We start from the raw sequence: 27,118 nt of genomic DNA, 5'->3' as shown, positions 1-27,118 counted from the left end.
TCAATCAAAACCATTAAAATCTCATAAGCCAACAAAGAAAGAGCAGAGTGCAATGAGATCTCTAGATGTTGTGATGATTATCTTGGGAGAAGATGTTCATGTGTGCACCGGCAAATGCAAGGGGACTAGGAGTGAGGGATGGGCAAGCAAGATTTTGGAAATTCTTCTATATCCTATAAAAATGTGCAAATCTTTGACAAGAAATTCGTGAATCTTCTACATATATCTTTTTAGAAATTAGGTTTTTGCCCCTCCAAAATTTTAAAAGTCCTTTTATATCCTCTTTAAATATTAAAAGTTTCACTTATATTCTTGTAAATATTATACTTCGTCCTCCAAAGTTTTATCAAAAAATATGAGAATGCCTCTCAAGCATACATCTTGCCCCTCAAATCCCAAGCCCTGGTTCCGCTAGTGCTTCTGTACACATAAAGTATCATCATAATTCCTAGCTACGTCGAGCCATTTAATTTTGACTGCCGTCCTTCTTGTTCTAATTTTCACCGCTGGCATCCCATTATCACGGATTGCAAATTCCTGCTCTTGCAAGTTAAGCTCGAGCATGTATATCGCAAAGCCAACAGATGGACAGATGCACTAGCAAAGTTAGGTTGCAATCTGGATAAGCCTTCTGTGATTTTTGAATCATGTCCTCCTGAAATTTCTTTTGTTTTTGATGAGGACAACAGAGGGGTCTGCTTTCCCCGCTAGCTTTTGGTTGAATTGTAATAATAGCTTAGTGACAACTTTGTACTTCTGGTTTATTTATGCAATCATCTATTTACCAAAAAAATGTGGGCAAATTTCACTTTACCCCCTGTGATTTAGCATTTTTTACATATAATCTCCCTATAGTTTCAAAAGCTATACATAACTTTCTCATGGTTTGGATTAAAGTATCAAAGTGACGGAAATGATTATTCATAACGGAGTCACTTAAAATATCAAAAATACCCTTATGTAAAGTTGGAAATTTTTTATTAACCAAAGGAGGTTATGTGTATATTTTGAAAACCACAAGGGGGTTATATGATAAAGTATTAAATAATAAAGGGATTATATGGTAAAACATAAAAATCATACGGGATTAGCGTGTCATGTATTTATAAGGGTAATTTCGACATTTTTTGAAATTCCGTTACGAATGACTATTTCTGTCATTTTGATACTTTAATCCAAATGATGAGGGGGTTATGTATAGCTTTTGAAATCAAAGGGGGTTATGTAAACAAACACTAAATCGCAGGTGGATAAAATATAATTTGCCAAAAAAATGTAGGCAAGGTGATGCTGTCAATTTCAGGAATCTGAAGTCTTTAGGGGGCGTTTGGTAAGAGGGTATCGGATTCAGGGAATGGAATGAACCCCATAAATGGTGTTTGGTTCACTGGAATGGGAATTGAAATCTTGGAATGATTTCTAAAAATTTGGTGTTTCTCCATTCCCAAGTATTTGGTGGGTTTTGTCCGATTCCCAAGTTTGATTCCAAGAAACAAATCCAATTACATATTATAATTATACAATGATATAATTAATATTTATATATATTATATATATTATATATTATAATATATACATATATATATATATTATAATTATTTAGTTAAATATAATTATATTTATATAATATATATTATAAATTTATTAATATTATATAATAATATATTTATAATATATATGTATATTTATAAATGCATATTATATGTGCATATGATTATAATATACACATGTATATAATATTAATAAATTATATTTATATTTATATTTATATTTATTATTTTAAATACAATAATATATAATAATTACTATATCTAATATTAATATGCATTATACTTATATAAAATATGAGTACAATTAATATTTGTATATTATATAATTATAATTATGTATTTATTTTATAGCCTTTGTATAATTATAATTAATTATATATAATATTTAATTTAATTTAATTAGTTACAAACTTATAATAATGATGTTATTGTATTATATAATTATATATTATAATTATTTAGTTAAATATAATTATACTTATATAATATATATTATAAATTTATTAATATTATATAATATTATATTTATAATATATATATGTATATTTATAAATGTATATTATATTTGCATATAATTATAATATATACATGTATGTAATATTAATAAGTTATATAATTATAATACTTATTATTTTAAATATAATAATATATAATAATAACTATATTTAATATGTAATATATATTATATTTATATAAAATATTTGTATAATTAATATTTGTATATATTATATAATTATATAATTATATTTAATTATATATATAATATTTAATTTAATTAGTTACAAATTTATAATGATAATATTATTATCTAAATTTACTAATACATTTATACTAATATATTTAATTAGTGAAAATTTCTTATATCACATTTACAAAGAGCCAATAACTATTATTTACGATTGAATTTATAATATATCTATTATATTCCATTCCGAAAAAGTCGACGAACCAAACATCAACTATAATAATGATACACATTTTAGGTACTTGAACCAAACAAATATATTGGAATGAATGACCTCATTCCAAACCCAGGATATCCGATTCCGAATCCGAATCCGATTTCGATGTGCGAACCAAACGCCACCTTAGTCTTCGTTTAAGTCAAGTCTACTTCGCTTTTAATGCCACAAGAAAAATTGTAAAGTGAACAACTAATAATTTGAGAATTACGCATAAAGTGTTCTATATGTTTTCGATTCCCGATCATAACACAGCAGTTTCATAACATTGTACAGATTTCCCAATAGATCAATGTTTAGATCAATGTTATGGACTATCAGTCTACCGATCATGCACACAATTTTGTTGTATTCGTGAAAAATTTTAATATAAATGAATAAAACTTTTCGTATATATTCGATATAATAATAATATATGTATAAATGTACATTTAGTGTTATAACAAATTCATCAACCGGATCAAAATGGACAAAACCCAATGGCTCTGAGTCCATGACTTGTATACAACAACCTAATTGCGAACTTCTTAAATTTTAAAAATTTTCAATTTGACTCGGCCCATTCTAATCAAGACTTTCGAAGACCAAAAGACCTCAAACTTCCAAGTAAAACAAGAAGACTTGGAAAAAGGATACAAGTTCTCCATAATTATAAGCCAAGAATCAATGCATCTTTTCAAGTGTTTATCAGTGTTTTACAAAAAGGAAAGAAATGTAGGAAATCATAGAATATCTGAAAGAAAAGCAAGTGGGTGAAGAAAGAAGAATATTGCCATGCATGGTAATTAAATTTTTTGGCAAGCGATAGAGAAAGTACTACTATTAGCTGCTAATTAAAGCAAAATTTTGATTGATGGACAAATTCAGTCATCCTTAGTCAATGGCATTAATTCAAGCTGGAAAATTTCCACTCAACTTTCTTCCCAACAAACGAATATGTCTCTTTCCTCCACTTCTCACAGATAGTTTTCCAAATTCAATTCTACCCACTCGAGAATTTAAGACATACTAATTTCCACCGGCAGCTTCGAAGAAATGCTAATTTCCACCAGCAGCTTCGAAGTCATGCGCAGACCTGGTCCTTGTCCTGGAAAGTGCGGAGTACTGGCAGAAACCTTTGTGCATCCTAATGAACTGCTATATAAACACCATGGTTCAAGCAGATTTAACTTTTACGTACGGCTGGGATTTCACATTTCTACAAAATAAATCTCCTTTGTAACAGTTCAAAGTATCTGTAATACAATGAATTATAGATCGGACGGGCCAATATATGCAGCAGGTGCCCAGCTTTCCATGTTTCTTGTAATCATAACAGTAGCTTTACTCAACTGTTGTGGTGGAAATGGAGCTGGTGCTTGTATAGAGTACGAGAAACAAGCTCTTTTGACCTTCAAGAAAGACTTGATAGATCCCTCGAATCGACTTTCGTCATGGACTGCTGCTGATGCTGATTGCTGCAAATGGGAAGCAATTGCCTGTGATAACATCACCAACCATGTTACGGAACTTCACCTTCAACATCCCAATGGAACCTCTCTTTGGGATCAGTATGGTTATAATTACTTTGAGATGTTTGCCCTCAGAGGCAGACTAAATCCTTCTTTGCTCAATCTGAAACAACTCCGTTTCCTCGATTTGAGCCTAAATGACTTCGAAGGAGTCCCAATCCCCAGTTTTATAGGATCCCTCAAAAGTCTTGAGTATCTCAATTTATCATATACAGGATTCTCTGGAATCATACCACCTCAGGTGGGAAATCTGTCAAATTTACGCACTCTGAGCGTGGAAGGAGAATATATTCAGGATGACAATCTGCAGTGGCTGGCTGGTCTTTCCAATCTTGAGCACCTAGTTATGGCTTCTGTGAATCTCAGCAGAGCGTCTAATTGGGCACAGGTGATTAATACGATTCCTTCATTGGTAGAGGTACACTTGTCTCACTGTCAACTTGACCGTATTTCTCCCCTGATGGAAACCAATCTTTCTTCGCTTACTGTCCTTGATCTTTCACTCAATGAAATATCCTTCATGCCCAGATGGATATTTAGTCTTGGTACGCTAGTCTCCCTTGATTTGGGTCAGAATAATTTTCAAGTTCCATGGCCAGAAGGTCCCTGGAACTTGACTTCCCTCCAAGTTTTGAATTTGAATCAGAACCAACTAGGTGGTTCATTACCGCGAGAGCTTTTATATCTGAATAAGCTTGTTTCCCTTGATCTATCCAAGAACGAGATCAATGATCTAATGCCAACTGCTAGTAGCAACCTGACAAACCTTCTACATCTTGACCTTTCAGACAACCAGCTGAATTCCAGCATACCTAACTGGTTGTACAAGTCCAAACACATCAAATTACTGAATCTTGCGCGCAACTGGCTGCAAGGTGTAATCTTGGAAGACATAGCAAACCTGAGCTCCATAGTCGAGTTGGACTTGACTGCCAATCAACTTACCGGAACAATACCCAAGCAAATAGGAAACCCTTGCGACATAAGATTCATAAGTATGTCAGATAACAAACTCGAGGGACGAGTATCAGATTTGATTGATGGTATGTCGGGATGTTTTTCTTATGCTCTCAAGATCTTGTATCTAGAAAATAATCAGCTCTCTGGCCAGTTAACTGATAATCTAGGACAATTTCAAAATCTTGAGCAGCTTAACCTTGGTTCCAACTCCTTATCTGGTCCAATCCCTTCCAACATAGGGTTGTTGTCCTCCTTTGAAACATTGCTTTTGGGAGATAACAAACTAAATGGAACCCTCCCTGCTTCTCTCGGAAACTTTCCAAGTTAAAAGAGCTCGACATTTCTCGCAATATGATGGAAGGCATTGTGACTCAGAGTCAACTTGAGAATCTAACCAACATAAGGTCTATGAAGGCACCTGGAAATTCCTTGACTTTAGAAGTAGATTCCCGTTGGGTTTCTCCGGCCCAATTTCAGTATCTTGATTTGAGTTCATGGAAATTAGGTCCTCAGTTTCCCAATTGGCTCCGTTTACAAAAGAAGATATATCATCTGGATTTATCCTTTACCGGAATCTCAGGTGATATTCCTTCGTGGCTTTGGAACTTGAGTGCAGAATTTGACTACTTGGATCTTTCCCATAACCAGTTAAGTGGCAGTATTTCACATATTTGCTGCATAAACGAAGTGCATTTGAGCTCAAACCAATTCAGTGGCCAATTACCTCGTACAACTGCATATCGTGTGTTTACTCTAGACCTTTCCAATAATTCATTTTCTGGAGGTCTTTCTCATTTCTTGTGTCATGGAGCCGGAGTGAATAAAGAACGAGGCATACAGGTTCTTGATCTTGGAGAAAATCTTCTTTCAGGAGAAATTCCTGATTGTTGGATGAATTTGCCAATGCTAGTCTTCATTAGTTTGTCAAACAATAATCTAAGTGGAAGTATCCCAATGTCCATCGGATATTTGACTTCTCTGCTCTCTTTGCACTTGCGCAACAACAGTCTCTCTGGTGGTATACCTTCTTCCCTGGAGAATTGTACAGAACTAATTACAATTGACGTTGCAGGAAACAAATTAGGGGGGAAGTTACCAACTTGGCTGGGTCCAAGTCTTTCCAAATTGAGGATTCTCATCCTACGCTCTAACAAGTTTCACGGTGAACTTGCTCCAGGACTCTGCCACCTGTCTTCTCTGCGAGTCTTAGACGTCTCCAACAACGATTTTGTGGGTGTGATTCCCAGTTGTTTCAACAACTTTACCTCGATGGCAACCGAAGGGAATGTTTCCTTGCGCTATAATGAGATAACTTACTACTATGACGGCTACCCCGAGAGAGCACAGTTGGCAACCAAACGAAATGAATACGATTATCATGGCCATGGTTCGAAGTCTCGGCCGAGATCGAGACAACTCGGCCGAGTCGTCACCGTCTCGGCCCCTACCGATACGATACCGTGACGAAACGATACCGAGATACTTGACTCGCCGAGAAATCGGCCGAGACGTCACCGCGACGGATTGACTCGGCCGAGTCACACCGAGTCACTCCGAGTTATCCCGAGTCAAGACGAGAAATCGGCCGAGTTACACCGTGACGGATTGACTTGGCCATTTCTTTTGCTATTTTTTATTATTTTTGTTTAGCATACTTTTTTTATATTATTAATAATTTTTAGAATATTAAATACTTTAAAATTTGCGTCTCACCGAGACCGCGACCGATATGCCGAAACCGATGTGGAACGTTCCGGGCCGCGACCGTGACCGCGACCACGACTTTGAACCATGATCATGGCACGGTACTTTATCTTATCTGCAGCATTGACCTCGCAAACAACAATTTTTCTGGAAAGATCCCTGATGAGCTAATCAATCTTTTGGGGTTGATATCTTTGAATTTGTCCGGCAACCAACTGAACGGAATGATTCCACGGAACATCGGCCAAATGGGACAACTGGAATCTCTTGATCTATCAAGAAATAATCTTTCTGGGCCAATTCCTTCTAGCATTTCAAAACTATCCTCCTTGGGTTTCTTGAATTTGTCCAACAATAACTTGTCAGGGGAAATTCCATCAAGCACCCAAATGCAAACTTTCGGTGCTTCTAGCTTTGCTGGAAACCAACTTTGCGGGCGCCCCCTGACAGTGAATTGTAGTAGCAGCAGTACTGATGGTGTTACTGCAATCACTGAAGAAAGTGCTGAAGCTGCGGCGGACTATTGGCTTTATGTTTTCATTGGCTTGGGGTTTGTGGTCGGATTTTGGGGTGTTTGTTTTACTTTAATACTGAAGAGGTCATGGAGATACGCATATTTTCAGTTTGTGGATGAAGCTTGGGACTGGCTACAGCTACAGGCATGCCATTTGTCCGCTAAATTCATGCTAAAGGGGTGTCTTTGATTCTATTTCTTTAAAAGTTATTCATCATGTCTAGCGTTCTTGTGATTTTAATATGTTATCCCTTCCCTCACGAAACTCATTTGAATAACGAGTATTGCTATGTCCGACTCTCCATAGTTAGCATATTAAATTAGCAGTTTTTTTAAGTCAAATTTTTGGTTAATTTCTTATTAATTAGTTTGAATATCTTGCATTTCTGATGCAGAAAATCTTCTTCATGTGGTATCTTGCATTTACCTCAAAACATCATAAACGGGTCATTACCCCAAGAGATATTAGATCTAAATAACGAGATCAACGATCTAGTTCCAACTGCCAGTAGCAGCAACCTGACAAACCTCCAACATTTCGACATGTGGGACAACAAGCTGAATTCCAACATTTTGACACGTCGGACAACATTTTTGACAAACCTCCAACTTTTTTTTTTGGTAATAATTTCCAGCATACCTAGCTGGTTGTACGAGTCCAGACAGATAAATTTACTGAATCTTGCGCGCAACTGGCTGCAAGGCGTAATCTTGGAAGACATAGCAAACCTGAGCTCCATAGTCGAGCTGGACTTGACTGCCAATCAACTTACCGGAACAATACCTAAGAAGATTGGAAACCCGTGCAACATAAGTTTCATAAGTATGTCAAAAAACAAACTCGAGGGACGAATATCAGATTTGATTGATGGTATGTCGGGTCTGCTCTTCTTATGCTCTCAAATTCTTATATCTGGACAATAATCAGCTCTCCGGCCAATTAACTGATAATCTTGGATATTTTCAAATTTCAGTCAAGCACGCAAATGCTAAGTTTTGATGCTTCTTCCTTTGCTGGTAACCATCTTTGCGGCCGCCCCCTGACAGAGAATTGTGGCAGCAGCAGTACTGATGGTGTGACTGTAATCAAAAGAAGAAAGTGTAGAACCTGCTGTGGATTATTGGCTTTATATCTGCATGGGTGTGGGGTTTGTGATCGGCTTTTGGGCTGTTTCTTTTACTCTAATACTGAAGAAGTCATGGAGATACGCCTACTGCCGCTTTGTGGATGAAGCTTGGTACAGGTTACAGGAACACTTTCTCTCTATTAGATTCATGTTAAAATAGCAAACAACTGTCTTGTCACCTGCATCATGATGTAAACGAGTTGGTTTCATAAGATTTCTTCATGGTTAATGTTCTTGTGATTTTAATGCGTTCTCTCTTCTCCCACGAAACTTATATTTAACATGGATCAGGAAAGTGTTGGATCCTTAATCCAACATTGGACTTATATGTGAATAATTATGTATTGCAAACTGTCAATTAAGGTTAAACCCAATTAAAGTGATCAAATATAGTTTGGGTTTAATGTATCTAATAGGATGTGGGCCCTTTTATGTGTAGAAACTTATGGGCTCCTATTTCAATGATGGGCTGAAATAGGGCTCCAAAGGTAACAGGAATGTTACCTATAAATAGGGTTATGGTCCCCAGGTCACAGGTATCGTTTTAGTTGTCGTATTTCCTAATACCACAAAATACCTCTTCCCTGATATCCCATCGTCAGGAAAGATACCAGAGAGAAACTAAAGGCCTCTCTAAAAGGATTGGTGAATACCTGTTGACCTGGAAGGCCACCCCAAATCTCAAGGGATTAAAGCATCAAGTTTATCAATATGGATTCAGGTACGCTTCCGCTATTTTACAGTTAATTATTTCTTAATAGTCGCCATATAGATCTTGGGTTTAATAGGTGATGGCTTTCACCAATGGTTAAATTTAGATAACCACCCTAACAAGTGGTATCAGAGCCCATATGGTTGATTATTAGGAAGTAATTTTGTTTTGGTAATTTATGGTTTTATTACTATTGATTTTGTTTTCATGACTACTGGCTGCGGAACTGATGCTATAAAATACATGACTGTTGTGTGTTTGAATTTTCGATCGCCAGTCACTGTTTTCGCTATATATATGACATGATTTTGGTTGCTTCCGCCGCACTACATGAATTCAGAATTATGGTAAATTATGTTTCTGTTTGTACGGTGCCACTCTGACTCATATGCAATAAAATCTGTAAAATTCAAGGGGTCGAGAATTTCATTTGACACAAGTCTTTCCATTCTCCGTTTGGAGATATGTCCTAATCTCTTGTGCCATAATGCAGCTGAATTCTCATTGGCTAATTTTCTTTTAACTCCTCTAGTACTCAAATGCAGAGATTCATTAAATGAGACAATTGTGTCAATTAAGTATAGATTATCGTAGTGCATTAAAGAACCAGAGCCAACCAATTTTGAATCATGAAACAATTCAAATTTTTCATTTCCAAATGAACAGAAATAACCAAATTTGTCCAAAGCAGAAATAGAAATTAAATTCCGTCTAAATGACGGTACAACAAATGTCTCATTGAGATCCAAATAAAATCCGGTCTTTAACAATAAAATCTGGATTGATGCTTTTGGTCTTCGGTCAACTTTTCAATTAGTGGGTTCCACGAATTGTTAGGCATTAATATATTGCTTTGCTATGGCTGCTGATTCATTGTTTCATGTCCTGCCATCATTATTGCTAGTTTCATGTTTCGGCCATTATTGCTATTGTAGTAGTCATGCGGGTTCCACCGAGTAAAACCTATAATTGATTGTACTAATAGTCAATTTTTTTTTATAACCAAATTGGATATAAAACCTTGTATAAAGATCCGGACTTTAATTTGAATCTTTATAGGTTGATTTGGTTAATACTTGAATTTTCTTTGATTTGTTTTTTTTTTTAAGAACAAATATGCTTATATTTATGTTAAAGATATTAGGGTTTCTTTAATTTAAGTAAACCCTAATAAAGTTAAATAGGACATTTAAGCCCTATAAAATTCATATGTGTGGCCCATTAAATATGTTTTTTTTATAAAGTACATTTCAAGAAAATTTTTGGGTTTAAATGTTAATTTTGGGTCAAATTATGGATATGGACCTTTGGTCCAATAAGTCATGATTTAATTTAATTGATTTGACCATGTTTGACCACGTTTTGACCAAAGTTGACCAAAGTTGACTTTGATCAAAATTTTTGTTTTATTTGGATAATTTTAAATTTGAATATTGGTATGATTATATATATTTTGGAATAAATTAATTGAAATAATATGCCACCAAAGTGACCTCTATTATGGAAATTAATTTATTTTAAAATATAATTAGTTGGGCACTAGTAATTTTATGAATATTGATCGGCCCAAAGGAAGGTCAATATTTAATGAAATTACATGTGTACTTGTGGTAATAAATGCGTGATAATTATTTGGATTTTACATGTGATTTATAAATTGGCCCAAAGGAAAATTTATTTTCGACATGTTATTATTATCAGCATTTATTACTGCACCAAGATATCACTCACTAGTTAATATTTTTGTCCAAAGACGAAATATTAATGGAATATCGGTATCTTGAGATGGGACTACCATTATTTAAATTTATTATTGTTTTGATTTATGTGAGCTTGTTTTAATTATGTTATGTTTTCTGTTCAGTTGCGAATGATCTTACAAATATTACTTCCAACATCAATAATATTCCTATGCTGAATGGCACAAACTTCAAGTCCTGGAAAGAAAATCTCTTGATAGTACTTGGAGTAATGGATCTCGACCTTGCGTTAAGGGATGATTCTCCCCCACCTCTTACAGATCAAAGTACCTCTGATGAAAAGAGAAATAATGAGAGGTGGGAGAGATCAAATCGCTTGTGTCTGATGATCATTAAAAAGGCCGTTCCAGAAGCATTCAGGGGAACAATGTCAGAAACGACTGTAACCGCTAAAGAGTTCCTTCAGAACATTGAAAAAAGGTTTGTCAAGAACGAAAAGGCTGAAGTTAGTACGCTCTTGACACGCCTGGTTTCAATGAAATATAGTGGTAAAGGCAATATCAGAGAGTATATCATGGAGATGTCTCATCTTGCTTCGAAATTAAATGCACTTAAGTTGAAACTCTCCGAAGAGTTACTAGTGCATTTGATTTTAATATCTCTTCCTACACAATTTAGCCAATTTAAGGTGAGTTACAATTGTCAAAAGGAGACTTGGTCTCTAAATGAACTCATCTCACACTGTGTAGAGGAAGAGGAAAGGTTGAAGCAAGAGCAGACAGAAAGTGCTCATCTGGTGTCAACCACTAATAATAAAAGTAAGGGACTTAAAAGAAAGAAGGAAAAAGGAGCTGCAGGTACAGCGCCACAAAAGAAACAACAAAAGAAATCAAATGATCAGGGAAAGAATAGTTGTTTCTTCTGTGGGGCTGAAGGGCATCAAAAGAAGCATTGCACCAACTATCACGCTTGGCGTGCTAAGAAAGGTATGCTTCTTAATTTGGTTTGTTCTGAGGTTAATTTAACTTCGGTACCTAGACACACATGGTGGTTAGATTCCGGTGCAACAACTCACATCAGTGTGTCTATGCAGGGTTGCCTGAATTGCCGAAAGCCCAATGATAGTGAAAGATATATCTACGTGGGCGATGGCAAAACAGTTCAAGTTGAGGCAATTGGAGTTTTTAGATTATTGTTAAAGACCGGATTTTATTTGGATCTCAATGAGACATTTGTTGTACCGTCATTTAGACGGAATTTAATTTCTATTTCTGCTTTGGACAAATTTGGTTATTTCTGTTCATTTGGAAATGAAAAATTTGAATTGTTTCATGATTCAAAATTGGTTGGCTCTGGTTCTTTAATGCACTACGATAATCTATACTTAATTGACACAATTGTCTCATTTAATGAATCTCTGCATTTGAGTACTAGAGGAGTTAAAAGAAAATTAGCCAATGAGAATTCAGCTGCATTATGGCACAAGAGATTAGGACATATCTCCAAACGGAGAATGGAAAGACTTGTGTCAAATGAAATTCTCGACCCCTTGAATTTTACAGATTTTAATGATTGTATTAACTGTATAAAGGGGAAACAAACCAATAAAAGGAGATTTGAAGCCAATAGGTCCTTAGACGTCTTAGAACTTATACATACAGATATTTGTGGACCATTTCCTACATCTGCTTGGAATGGTCAACAATATTTTATAACGTTCATAGACGATTTTTCAAGATATGGCTACATATATCTCATTTCTGAAAAGTCACAGTCACTGGACGTGTTCAAAAATTTTAAGGCCGAAGTTGAGAATCAACTCAACAAAAGAATTAAAAGCGTCAGATCTGACCGTGGTGGTGAGTACTATGGTAGATATGACGGTTCAGGTGAACAACGTCCAGGACCATTTGCTAAATACCTAGAGGAATGCGGTATCGTTCCACAGTACACTATGCCGGGTTCACCCACTATGAATGGTGTAGCTGAAAGACGAAATAGAACGCTTAAAGACATGGTAAGGAGTATGATATGTCATTCCACCTTACCAGAGTCACTCTGGGGAGAAGCACTTAAGACTGCAGCATATATTCTTAACAGAGTTCCAACTAAAGCAACTATCAAAACCCCTTATGAGCTTTGGACAGGGAAAAAGCCCAGTTTAAAGCATCTGCATGTTTGGGGGTGTCCAGCTGAGGCAAGGCCTTACAGGCCAAATGAAAAGAAACTGGATTCAAGAACGATTAGTTGTTATTTTATTGGATATTCTGAAAGATCCAGAGGTTACAAGTTTTATGATCCCACAGCCAAATCAATTTTTGAGACAGGAAATGCCCGGTTCTTTGAGGATGTCGAGTTTGGGGGAGAACATACAGTAAGGGACATTGTCTTTAAAGAGGAATATATTAATATTCCCACAGGTGTCATTACTCTTGCTCAGGACCCTATTCCTGAATTTGATCATGATACAACAAATCAAGACAATGTCGAAGAGCAAACTGTTATAGAAGAACAAACTCTTCCTCTTCAAGAACCAGTGCCATTAAGAAGATCCACTAGAGAAAGGAGAAGTGCAGTGCCAGATGATTACATTGTTTTTCTCCAAGAACATGAGGATGACTCTGGATTGATGGAAGATGATCCAATCAACTTCCGTCAAGCCATGGAAAGTTCAAATTCTCAAAAGTGGATCGATGCCATGAATGAGGAGATTAAATCCATGAAGGACAATGATGTTTGGGATTTTGTCCCATTGCCAGAAGGTGCGAAACCCATTGGTTGTAAATGGATATTTAAAATCAAAAGGGATTCGAAAGGCAATGTGGAAAGATTCAAAGCTCGTCTTGTCGCTAAGGGATTTACACAAAAAGAAGGTATCGACTATAAAGAAACCTTCTCTCCAGTCTCTTCAAAGGACTCCTTTAGAGTTATTATGGCATTAGTGGCACATTTTGATCTTGAGTTACATCAGATGGATGTAAAGACAGCGTTTCTCAATGGTAACATTGATGAGACGATTTATATGGTGCAACCAGAAAACTTTGTATCAGGAGATCCAAAGAATATGGTTTGCAAACTTAAAAAATCCATCTATGGGCTCAAACAAGCGTCTCGACAATGGTATTTCAAATTTCATCAGGTGATCATCTCATTTGGTTTTGAGATGAATTTAGTGGATGATTGTATATACCATAAGTTCTGTGGGAGCAAATATATTTTTCTGGTATTGTATGTTGATGACATTTTGCTTGCCAGCAACGATATTGGTCTATTGCATGAAACCAAGAAATTTCTAACTAAGAATTTTGAGATGAAAGATCTTGGTGATGCATCTTTTGTGTTAGGCATACAGATACACCGTGATCGCTCTCGGGGTATTTTAGGACTATCACAAAAGGGCTATATCGAAAAGGTCCTTAAAAGATATGGCATGCAAAATTGTAAACCAGGTGACACCCCTGTGGCTAAAGGAGACAAATTTAGTCTTGAGCAGTGTCCCAAGAATGCTTTTGAGGAAAGAGAGATGCAAAAGATTCCTTATGCCTCAGCAGTAGGGAGTCTAATGTATGCTCAAGTATGTACGCGTCCGGATATTGCATACATTACTGGAATGTTGGGTAGATATTTGAGTAATCCTGGATTAGATCATTGGAAAGCAACCAAACGGGTCTTACGGTATCTACAGAAAACAAAAGACTACATGCTCACGTATCGGAAGTCAGATGAGTTGGAGATCATTGGGTATACTGATTCCGATTATGCTGGATGCAAAGATACTATGAAGTCAACGTCAGGCTATGTCTACTTGTTGGCTGGAGGTGCCATATCCTGGAAGAGTGCTAAACAGTCCCTCATAGCATCTTCCACTATGGCTGCAGAGTTTATAGCTTGTTATGAGGCATCCAATCAGGGAATTTGGCTGCGAAATTTCGTCACAGGATTACGTGTAGTGGATGGCATTGAAAGACCACTCAAATTATTCTGTGACAATAAGTCAGCAGTCTTATATTCCAATAACAATAGGAGCTCGACCAAATCTAAACATATAGATATCAAGTTCCTGACTGTTAAAGAAAGAGTGCAGAATGGACAGTTATCAATAGAGCACATCGGGACAAACTCCATGGTTGCGGATCCGCTTACTAAGGGATTGCCACCCAAAATGTTTCATGAGCATACTGCTCATATGGGTGTCGTGTTAAATGATGTATAGTTTTTGTGGGAGTTTGTTATTTTAAATGCTCTTATGATATTTTTCAGTTATTAAGGATTTAAGGATATTTTATGCATAAATAAAGTTTGGATTTATTTGCACTCTAATTTTGGTATGGTTTGATCTCATAAAATTTAAGGTGGACCAGTTGGAAATAGGCATGTTTTGGTCACATTACATGAAATTTTCATGCTACACATCCACATCATAATTCATGTCATTCAATTGCATTGATATATGTGACCATTGATGGGTCGAGTTACGAAATTGTAACAAAGGCCGCTTTGATCCTATATTGGTGTAATTGATGGACCGAATTGGTTGCAGATACATTGTGATAATGACAGTAAAGTTGAGCTCATACGGTTAATTGCAAAATATAATTATAAGGTTACACATATAGTCCAAGTGGGAGATTGTTGGATCCTTAATCCAACATTGGACTTATATGTGAATAATTATGTATTGCAAACTGTCAATTAAGGTTAAACCCAATTAAAGTGATCAAATATAGTTTGGGTTTAATGTATCTAATAGGATGTGGGCCCTTTTATGTGTAGAAACTTATGGGCTCCTATTTCAATGATGGGCTGAAATAGGGCTCCAAAGGTAACAGGAATGTTACCTATAAATAGGGTTATGGTCCCCAGGTCACAGGTATCGTTTTAGTTGTCGTATTTCCTAATACCACAAAATACCTCTTCCCTGATATCCCATCGTCAGGAAAGATACCAGAGAGAAACTAAAGGCCTCTCTAAAAGGATTGGTGAATACCTGTTGACCTGGAAGGCCACCCCAAATCTCAAGGGATTAAAGCATCAAGTTTATCAATATGGATTCAGGTACGCTTCCGCTATTTTACAGTTAATTATTTCTTAATAGTCGCCATATAGATCTTGGGTTTAATAGGTGATGGCTTTCACCAATGGTTAAATTTAGATAACCACCCTAACAGAAAGGACTAATACCATTTCTAACTCTGCATAACTAGCTCAGGATTTTTATTTTAAAAAAAAAATTTCTTTAGTTGGGAACAAATTATGCACATTTGCAATGCCGTGTCATCGTTTAACCTGCAAAAGATAATCGGCCCTGCGTACTTTATTCTGTTTAACTATTATATTTTCTTATACCCAATTTACGGATTGATTACCCTCTCCAGTAATAAAAATGTTTCTTGACCGATCTTTTGGGATCGAAACCTTTGAATTTATCCAGCAATCAATTGAGCAGAATGATTCCGAGCAACATCGGCCAAATGGGGCAAGTGGAATCAAGAAATCATCTTTTTGGGCCAATTCCTTCTAGTATTTTTCTAAACTATCCTCCTTGGGTTTCTTGAATTTGTCTTACAATAACTTGTCAGGCGCAATTCCATCAAGCACCAAAATGCAAAGTTTCAGTGCTTCTGGCTTTGCTGGTAACCAACTTTGCAGCCACCACCGATCCAGAACTCTAGTTTTTTTTTTTTTGTCGAAACGATAAATGTCCTATAATCTAATCTAGCCTAGTCTAAGGGGAAGGGGAGGGGGTTCGATGTGAGTACAGACTCCATCGATGAAGGTCAATTAAGACCGCCACAAATTGTTTGTGACAAATTTGTGGGAGGCAGGGATTGAACCCCTGACCTCCAGCATCACCTTTAATGGTGATGACCACTGGACCAAATGGTGATCCAGAACTCTAGTAGCAGCAGTAAAAATGGTGTTACAATAAGCAAGGAGAAAATAAAAAAAAAAGGAGAAAAAATCATCGTCTGCTCGCCGAAAATAAAGGAGAAAAAAAAAAAAAAGAGCCCGGCCAATGCCAATTTATAGGCCAATCCTCAAAAAGAATCATCTCTTTCTCCCAAGGGTTGGTTCAAAAGGCATAACGGGGAAGAAGAAAGCATCCCAAAGGACGGAACGGAAGATTCAAGGCTTGAAGCCGGATCGAGCTGCATGTAGCCATTTCGGGTGGGAAACCAATACCAATAGCGATAGAACTCATAAAGAAAGTGCTGGAGCTGTGGTGGATTTCGGGCTTTATATTTCCACCGGTGGGGGGTTTGTGGTCGGCTTATGGGGTTTGATGAATAAGATCAGAACTGAAGAATCCATTAGACTTGGTGCGAAGTGGATAAAATGGAAAGTAAATGTTAATGAGAACCCACAAGTGATGACTAGAGTCAATACTTTTGATTTGAGTGGCAATACTTTTGAAGTCCCATTCCTAAAGGTTTCTTGGAACTTGACTTGGATTTGTTATTTAACAGCTTAAAGGATGCATTACCCTAGCGAGCTTTTTTTTTTTTTTTGGCAGAATATCAATTCCTAAGACCTAAGCTAATCCCACAAGTCCAACCAAAAGGCAATTGCTGACTTCTGGCTACACTTATGGAACTTAAATCCTAGACACTCGCACACTCATTACCCTAGCGAGCTGTAGCACCCAATCTTTCCGGGGGCTTGATATAAATTTAATTAGTCTTGTTTGAATTAAATTAAATTATGAAAGTCTATGTTTTGGACTAATGAATTGGGCTAGTGTTAAATGGATTGTTAAATTAAATTAAATTTATAATGTTCACGTAAATGTAAGTGGACTAATTGATTTATTAGTTCACGATGCACTATCTAGCTAGGCCTATCTGTTACTAAAGCTCCAGCTCAATGGACTTTTCGACTTATAAGTCACCCAAATGCAAGAAGGTTCCGAAGAATTTTCTTGAAGACCAAACACATTGAAATTCTTAAATTTCAGAAAAACTCTATCACGTTGTCTCAGGAGCTTTTCCCCTCAAATCATCAAATCACCCGTTTTCTCTGCACAAATTGTAGGAATCATAAAATCATCTGTTTTGATAGAAGAACAAGTCTTTTTGACCCTTCAATTAAAGTACATAAATTTGAAGCTTCAGTCACTTTTCAGAAGAAATTGACAGAAAGTAAGGACAGGGGCCAAATATAACATTTACATGCGACCAAGAGTTGTACATTGTTCCATTCAATCGAAATGTTATAAGCTGAAGGCAACCTATATGGCACAGATCCATCAAGAAACATGAGAAAACAAACAAGTATTAATTTGCAGGCTTTCTTTCCTAGAAAAGCCATTAACCTGCAGATAAAGCAGGAATTCATGCGATCTTATTGTCTTTATGGTAATCTTTGCATTTTTTATTTTCATTTTTATTTTTCCTGTCACCTCTCTAAGACCTTAACAACAGGTAGGTTACTTGTCAAGCACCGGAGAGTGAGGGAAACTTAAACAGATTATTCAGGAGGACTAAAGACAAATTTTATTTTAACAGTAAATAAAGAAAGATTCAAGGGACTAACAGCTACTGAAAAGATCAAACCACACTCAAATTTGGAAATGGACCAAAAGGGGTGTCACTAGTATTTGAGATGAGATGAATACACGGATACTCACTTATTCTGAATCTTTTGAACCTGCAGTATGCCATCGAGGTAAGTTTCTTTTATATGAGCTATCTTGGCTCTGTCCTCTTCTCCACACACTACACTCAACTGCGGGCAATTGTCAATCTTCAGTTCCTTTAATTCAGTGAGGCGATGCATTCCTGCAGGCAGGGACCTTAGCCTGGGACATTCCGCAATTTGAATGCTTTCCAGTGCTGTAAGATTCTTCAGCCACTCAGGTAACTCCAGAAAGTTGGGACATCTGGCAATCCTCAGGTTTCTCAAGGTAAGAGCACTACCCTCAAGCCACCGAGGCAAGACAACCAAATTTGCTAGTCCATCAATAACAAATGACTTGAGGTTCTCAAAGCATTGAACATCTTTCGAACTCAATTCTGGTAGTCCTCCAATAACAAGTGATCGCACCATCTTAATCCCTTCTATATCTTGCCATTCAAACAAAGTGAGCTCATCACAATCAATAATGTAAAGGTTTTCCAGAGCAGTGAGGTACTTCATGCTACTTGGAAGGAAGGTCAATTTTGGGCAATCGACTATAGTCAGTGTTCGAAGGTTCCTAAGATGTTTTAGTTCATCAGATAAGGAAACCAGATTCTTACAGCTATATAGGGATAATGAACGAAGAGAGGACAAGCATCCAACACTTCTATCTGGAAAAGATTCTTGTTTGGTGGTTAGATATAAATGCCTCAGGCTGATCAAGTCTTCTGCATCTTTGGGTAACTCCGTTAGTTGTGTACAAAGAGCTGCTCGTAATATGAGCAAGCAATGTAACTTGCCAATGGAATTTGGTACAGTTTGAATACTGCAATTTGAACTAAGATCAAAATACTTCAAACGCTTCAACTCGCCAATGGAACTAGGCAACATCTCAAAAGATGAGTGACTTAAATCTAGTGTTCGCAGATGCATAAATCTTGAAACACAGTTATCAACAAAAGATGTACTAGTTGGCCCCAGTTCATCAACCGGAAAAAAGATGGTCCTCAGACCATGATTTTGGAGTAGGGAAGTTGGTAACTGCTTCCCCGACTCATCATAATCAGAGAATGCTACATGTTTCACATCTTCTGAAATGTTCTGTGTATGGGCATAAACAGTTGAACACTCAGACCCTGCCAGTGACAGCAGAAAATCATGCACAGTGTCATTCATTTTGCATATTGACCCGAAAAACAGGCCATTTTCCTCGATATCCTGAAAGAAAGATTTGAAGGACAACTGATTAAAATACTCCAAACCTATCTCTTCAGGCTCTTCAAAATGAGTAGACGTGTGAATAAGCCCTTGAGATATCCATAGCTGAATCAGTTTATCTATCTCAATCTCACAACCCTTTGGAAATATTAAGCAATAGGCAAGACAAGCTTTTAGATAGGATGGCAACTTTTCATAGCTCAATTTCAATACTGGGAACATTTTGCCATTCTCTTGCGAGTCCCATACAGAATGATCTCTGATGTCCGTCCACTCAATTTCTCTAGTTCTCCCACGCAATGAACTCCCTAAAAGAATCACACCCAAGGGAACTCCTTCACACTTCTGCACTATATCAGCCCCAATCCTCACAAGATTTGGATACTTTTCCTCTTGTCCTTCTTCAAAAGCCCTTTTCAAGAACAATGACAAACAATCATCATTTGCCAACCTTTCTACACAATAAATGGGCATTGTCCCAATTGCTGATGCAAGTGCAACTGATTCATCACGAGTCGTCACAACAATCTTACTTCCCTTAGCACCAGCCACCAGAAAATCCTTCAACTGATTCCACTTCCCCTCATACTCGTTCCACACACCATCCAGAACAAGCAAATAAACCTTTTTGCACAGAATGTCCCCAACCACAATCCGCAATTCATCCATCTCGTAATTCCTAAATGGCATTCTTTTGTTTGCTGGAGCAGATTGAATAATTCTCTCAACCACTTTCCTCACGCTAAAACAAGGTGAAACGTTCACCCAAATCCTCAGCTGAAAATGCTTTACTACCCTCTCATCGTTATACACCAATTTCACAAGAGTACTTTTTCCCATCCCACCTACTCCAACAATTGGCAAAACGGAAAGAATCCCTTCATTGCTCCGTTCCATCAGAGCTTCCACAATCCTGTCTTTGTCATTCTGTCTAACACCCCTATTCAGCAATGTACGCAATTTTACTCTTTCTAACAAGTAAGCTGCATCAGAACTTTCTCCCTGTACACATTCATCCGCGAATCCCAAATCATCACATAACACTCCTGCTGCTCCTACTGTTGCAACTGATGATTCGCCTGCACTGGAAGTTCTCTTCGATTCTCTTGAACGCAATGATTCCACCGATGAAACTTGAACACCAATGAAATCATTTGCCTGGTCATAGGCTATATCTACATATTCTTCCTCCAATAAGTCATAGTCTATACATAAATCAATTTCAGCAAAATCATTCAACACTGCTGTTGTGGCCGATATTGCATCTCCACTTTCTGCACCCAATAATTCACCTCGGTCGAAACTTGGTGCGGCCGATAATTCATTTGCACAGGAAGTTTTCTTCGATTTTCTTGAACTCCCCAATGAATCAAAAGAAAGAGGAGGAGAAGGAGGTAAAGAGCCAAGACGGAACCCACCATATCCAAGGGCGCCAGCATTTCTGGGCTTGCCATACATTTCAATTTTGTGCAATCTATTTACTAACCTTTGCATTTCATATACCATTTTAACTCGAAACGCGAAAGAACGTATCTTATAGAAGATATGCCTGACCTGGAGAAGTTTTCTATGATGATTTTGCTGTTGCTGGGATTTCAAGGTGTAGAATCCGCACTCATCAAAGATATCTTCTGCATCGTACAAAAGGTCTCTCAGCATCTTTGCTGCTTTGTCGTTGTTTTCTCCGAAGCATTTGCTCCTTATGTCCACGACGGATTCTTGAAGCTTTTTCAGCTCATCATCCAAATTCCATTTCAGTGCGATGTCACGAACCGAAGATGATGAGAATTTGTCCAGAAATATGTCTGAAAGAGCAACTATATCCATGTTATTGGATGGTGGAGAGGATTGGAGACTTGGAACAGATATACTTTGCGAGTAAAAGCAGATGAATTATGAAAGGCGAAAAGGTGAGATATTATAGCAAGGTTAGGAAGAGGAAGCCAGGAAGGAGAAGCGGAGAAGAAGATGATTGTTTCAGGGGTTGACTTGAGAAGACTTTGAGTAAAAAACCTGTGATTTTCCTTTTTTTTTTTTCCCTTTTTGGAGATTTGACTGAAAAGTTATTTTTTTAAGGGTAAAAAATAAAAAACCCTTATGGTAAACCTAATACACAGAAAAACCTCCCATGATTTTAAAATGTACAACACGACACTTTATGTTTTGAACTAAATTGTAAATATGACGGAATCCATTAAACTTAACGGAAATGACTTATTATTCTACCCCTTAACCCTCAATTCTCTTTATTTAGAGAATAAAACAAATGATTTTTTTGAGCTGTCTTTTGCTTAATTATATCAGGGCATTTTGGTCATTTTACCTATTTTCGTTAAGTTTAACGGATTCCGTCACCTTTATAATTTAGTTCAAAACCTGAGGTGTAGTGTTGTATATTTTGAAACCATAGGAGATTTTTTCTGTATATTAGGCTTACCACATGAAATTTTTTTGTTTTTTACCTTTTTTTTATTTTACTTAAACGAACTTTTTCTTACAAAGGGGAAGGCAAATGGTGGAGTCAACGACGTACCCTATTAGATACACATTTTTATTTGTTTCCTAGCAAGGGGTGTAAAAGAGGTTTAAATTTGTTTTCCTAAAAAAGAGTTAAATTTTGTTTAATTATTTTTAATGGCTTGAAATTGTGTTTAAAACATCAAGTCAAACTAGAGTCTGACGGGGGTAAGTAGTCTAAACTGTTTGCATTTCAAAAACCTTCCTTAAGATTTTTGACAATTATGCTTAAATACTTTCTACTATTAAAAATTACACTCTTCTTCCCTTGAATGACATATTTGACAACTATTTCAGTCCCAGTAAAATCTTTCTTAAAATTTGAGAAAAAGTGTTAATGCATAATTTTGTACCAAATTTGCTCTCATTGTAAGTGGGAGAAAACATGTACTACTTTTTTAATGAAATTAACAAAAGAAAAAAAACTGTAAAATAAGTACAACAATAGCCTTAAAATGCACAAGCAACAATGTTTGCCAATATGTTCAGTTATAACCTATTCAAGTGCATACTAAGCAATTCAAGCCACAAAAGAACCATCTTAACAATTTCAAAGATGGTCAGGACTAAACACTCTGCACATGTAGCGTGTTCAATGCAAAAAAGAACTACTATGTATGCTAAGCAATCCACAAAACCCAAAAACACCATCTCAAACTACTTGTCCGGATGGTGAGGATTGGCTAGCCTATAGGACCATACACTAACAATGTTTATACCTATTTCTGATAGACAAAAGATTCAGAGGAGGCAACTGAATTGCCATAGAGCAACACATTGCAACAGCCCATTCAAAATATTCCTACACTATCCTATATTTAATTAGATCAAGCATGTTGCAGATTCATCAAAACCTCATGTTGAACCTGCTACTAACATTCTGTGCATCAGTAGTCGCTTTGGCAGTGACGTAACATTTCTAGAAGAGTTAGACACTGCATTGTTATTCTTGGTCACATGTCCCGGAACTGTATGAGCCATAGTGGAGGAAGTACCTGTATCTTCCCAAGCAAGTTCCACTCTCCTCTGTGCTCTGGATTTTTCTGGTCTTCCTCTCTATAGATATGCCAAAAGAGAGCCATACTATTATAGTATTAACATCCCACAGAATTGTGTTAACCAGTACCAATTTGTGTGTGAAGACAACAGATGAAGATCATCAGAATAATACCTTTTTAATACTACTTGAAGTAGCTTGAATTTGAAGTTGAACATTGGTAGCGCTGGCTTGAATTTGAACACCAATATGATCCTTAGTAGAAACAGCACTTGTATTTACCCGAGTTTATGCAGATAATTAGGATTTCTTGACATTAAAAAGTAATCTAACAAATATCACTCATGATAGGATATACCTGAGTTGGGATGCTAGTATTACTGCCTTGGTTGGAGAAAACAATAGGAACATTTCCCTCAGCATGATCCTTAGTACAACAAATGAAGTGTGACAATATCAGCCTTGCAATCAGAGACTTGTAAACAAAAATGTAAGTCAAATGCATATCTAAATGTCTTACCCAGAGTATAGCACTAGATAAACCTCTATTAGCTAAACCACAACCTGGTTTGCCTCTTGTTTGAGCATTCTGGACAAATGAAATTAGTTACAATTATCAATGGTATCAATGGCAGAGATTGTGGCAGAGGTTATGGGAAAGATTATGGCAGATTATGACAGACATTATGGCTACAATCTGTATATATTTCTTACCTAGAATAGAAAATCAGTTACCATAGCTGTATATTAGGTCAATCAATCAAGTATATATAGGGGTTTACCAAAAATAAATTGTACAGGAATTCTTATTTAATAGAAAGGACCAGGAAGAGGAACGGGATCCGATTCCAGTCAATTTACTCAAATTTTGTCATGGTATCACAGCCTACCTTTTGAATCTATAAGATATTTTGAGTATTTTTTTTTCTATAGCTTTTTGGGTTGATTTCTAATCAACATTCTGGTTTTGATATTTCTTAGTTTATCAATCTGTGATTTCGGATTTGCATTTGAGTTTTGTTAAGAATGGCTGCTGAGAATTCTTTTGGAAGACAATCTGCAGAGACTTTGGGTATCAGACTTACAGGGAAGAATTATGCAACATGGGAATTTCAGTTCAGAATGTTTCTGAAAGGGAAGGAGCTTTGGGGTCACATTGATGGGTCTTCTACTGCTTCTGGAACTGAGAAAGAAATAAGTCAATGGGAATCAAATGATTCACGAATTATTTCATGATTTTAGCATCCATTGAACCTCATATGGTGAACAGCTTACGTTCATTTAATACTGCAAAGGAGATATGGAATTTTCTGAAACGCATATATCATCAACACAACACTGCAAGACGATTTCAGCTTGAACTTGATATCAGTAAGTTCAGTCAAGGTAATCTCTCTATTGAGCAATATTATTCTGCATTTCTAAATCTGTGGGGTGAATATTCTGATATCATCTACTTTGAGATACCTAAGGAGGCCTTAGCAAGCTTTCAAAAAGTTCATCAAGTTAGCATGCGTGATCAGTTTTTGATGAAACTGAGGCCAGAATTTGAGACTGCTCGGGGTGGATTGCTGAATCGAAATCCAGTTCCTTCTTTGGATGTGTGTGTTGGTGAATTGTTACGGGAAGAACAAAGATTGGCTACACAGTCAATTCTAAGTGCAGCTGGTGGGACATCAGAGGTTGTCAATGTTGCTTATGCTGCACAAGGAAGGAATAGAGGAAAGGGACAAATGCAGTGCTACAGCTGCAAGGAGTTTGGCCATATTGCTCGCAATTGTGGTAAGAAATTCTGCAGTTACTGTAAGCAAAGTGGACATATTCTCAAGGAATGTCCTACACGTCCGGAAAACAGGCGAGCCCAAGCTTTTCAAGCTACTGTTCCAGATGCTCCTGTTATTGGTCCTACATCTACCACCAGCCAGACTGTTCTGACCCCAGAAATGGTCCAGCAGATGATTCTTACTGCATTTTCTGCCCTTGGACTTCAAGGTCAAGGTAAGCCAGCTTCATCTACTTGGCTTATCGACTCAGGAGCGACCAATCATATGACTGGTTCATCTGATTTTTTACAAAATTTGCGGCCATATACTGGTTGCCAAAATATTCAGATTGCTAATGGTAGTAATCTTCCAATTACAGCTATTGGTGATATTGGACATTCTTTTCGCCATGTATTTGTTGCTCCTAAGTTGTCTACTAATTTAATCTCTGTTGGACAGCTAGTGGAGAATCATTGTGATGTACATTTCTCTCGTGGTGGTTGTCTTGTGCAGGACCAGATGTCGGGGAAGGTAATCGCGAAGGGGCCTAGAGTGGGAAGATTATTTCCATTGCAATTTACTGTTCCTAGAACTTTATCTTTAGCCTCTATGATTGTTGACAATAAGGCTGAAATTTGGCATAGACGATTGGGTCATCCAAATAATGTCATTTTATTTGATTTAATAAAGCATGGTTTTCTTGGTGCTAAAGATCAAGGTTTTGCTCATGCATCATCTCTTGATTGTTCTGTGTGTAAATTGGGGAAGAGTAAGATGTTACCTTTTCCTACTTCTGTTGGTTGTGCTAGTGCATGCTTTGAGATAATACATAGTGATGTTTGGGGTATTACTCCTGTCATTTCACATGCGCAGTATAAATACTTTGTGACATTCATTGATGACTATAGTCGGTTCACATGGATATATTTCCTGCGCACTAAAGCTGAGGTGTTTACTGTTTTTCAAACCTTTGTGGCTTACATTGAGACATAGTTTTCCACTTGTATTAAGATCTTACGGTCTGATAATGGTGGGGAATATGTGTCACATGACTTCCAAGCCTACTTGCAACGCAAAGGGATTGTATCTCAGAGATCATGTCCTTATACCCCTCAACAAAATGGGGTGGCTGAACGTAAAAACCGTCATTTGTTGGATATGGTTCGAACATTACTCTTACAATCTTCTGTACCCCCTAGATTTTGGGTTGAAGCTTTGTCAACTGCTGTGTATTTGATTAATCGATTGCCTTCTCAACAATTGGGTTTTGATTCTCCTTATTATCGTCTTTTTGGTGTACATCCTAATTATCACATGCTACACACATTTGGTTGTGTTTGTTTTGTTCACCTACCACCTCATGAGCGCCACAAGCTTGCAGCTCAGTCAGTTCGGTGTGCCTTTATGGGATATAGCACCACTCAAAAAGGATTCTTATGTTATGATGCTGTTGCTAATCGTTTGCGTGTCTCTCGACATGTCATTTTCTTTGAGCATGAGTACTATTTTTCGCAGCACACTTTTCCTTCCAACAATGTTGTTCTTCCTAGCTTTGATGATATCTCTCCACCAATTCAACGATTTAGACCTGGCATTGTCTATCAACGTCGACGACCTCCATCAGTAGAAATCCTTCCCGATCCTGCTCCACTGCCTACCACTTCTGATGATTCTGTGACTCTGCGACGATCTTCCCGTATCAGCAAACCTCCTGATAGGTATGGTTTCTCTACCGCTTTAGTTGACACTGCAGTACATTCCTCTTATTCTCAAGCAACTAAACATGCATGTTGGGTAAAAGCTATGGACGAAGAACTTCAAGCTCTTTTGGAGAATCATACTTGGGACATCGTACCTTGTCCTACTGGTGTAAAACCCATTGGCTGTAAATGGGTCTATTCCATTAAACTACGGTCCGATGGAACGCTTGATAGACATAAAGCGAGATTGGTGGCCCATGGTAATCGACAGGAATATGGAATCAATTATGAGGAGACATTTGCTCCTGTAGCAAAGATGACTACGGTACGACTTGTTCTTGCCATTGCTGCTTCTAAGGGATGGTCACTGCGACAGATGGACGTTAAGAATGCCTTTTTACATGGAGATCTGAAAGAAGACATTTATATGACTCCACCACCAGGGTTATTCTCCACACCTTCAGGTGATGTTTGTAAGTTGAAACGATCCCTCTATGGTTTGAAACAAGCTCCACGTGCTTGGTTTGATAAATTTCGTTCCACACTTCTTGGTTTCTCCTTTGTCC

At 37.0% G+C, this 27,118-nt stretch overlaps 3 protein-coding genes across 3 annotated transcripts; 2 read left to right on the top strand and 1 right to left on the bottom strand.

Annotated features, from left to right (window-relative positions):
• The first annotated feature begins 3,757 nt into the window (after positions 1–3,757).
• LOC113773757 (receptor-like protein EIX1) lies at positions 3,758–5,311 on the top strand. The gene has a single exon (XM_027318374.1). It carries the CDS (start codon positions 3,758–3,760, stop codon positions 5,309–5,311), a length of 1,554 nt encoding a protein of 517 aa, XP_027174175.1.
• A 23-nt stretch (positions 5,312–5,334) lies between these two features.
• Positions 5,335–8,433, top strand: LOC113773756 (receptor-like protein EIX2). Its single transcript, XM_027318373.1, has 3 exons — positions 5,335–6,329; positions 6,809–7,346; positions 8,176–8,433. Exons 1-3 carry the CDS (start codon positions 5,335–5,337, stop codon positions 8,431–8,433), a joined length of 1,791 nt encoding a protein of 596 aa, XP_027174174.1.
• Positions 8,434–18,188: 9,755 nt separating this feature from the next.
• On the bottom strand, positions 18,189–21,402 carry LOC113773755 (putative disease resistance protein RGA1). The gene has a single exon (XM_027318372.1). It carries the CDS (start codon positions 21,400–21,402, stop codon positions 18,364–18,366), a length of 3,039 nt encoding a protein of 1,012 aa, XP_027174173.1. The 3' UTR covers positions 18,189–18,363.
• Between the last annotated feature and the right edge of the window lie 5,716 nt (positions 21,403–27,118).

The sequence above is a fragment of the Coffea eugenioides genome, chromosome 6 (assembly GCF_003713205.1).
Source record: "Coffea eugenioides isolate CCC68of chromosome 6, Ceug_1.0, whole genome shotgun sequence".
NCBI classification, from domain to species: domain Eukaryota; kingdom Viridiplantae; phylum Streptophyta; class Magnoliopsida; order Gentianales; family Rubiaceae; genus Coffea; species Coffea eugenioides.
The sequence above is the reverse complement of the archived record's forward strand: the minus strand, read 5'-3'. Positions and strand labels throughout refer to the sequence as shown.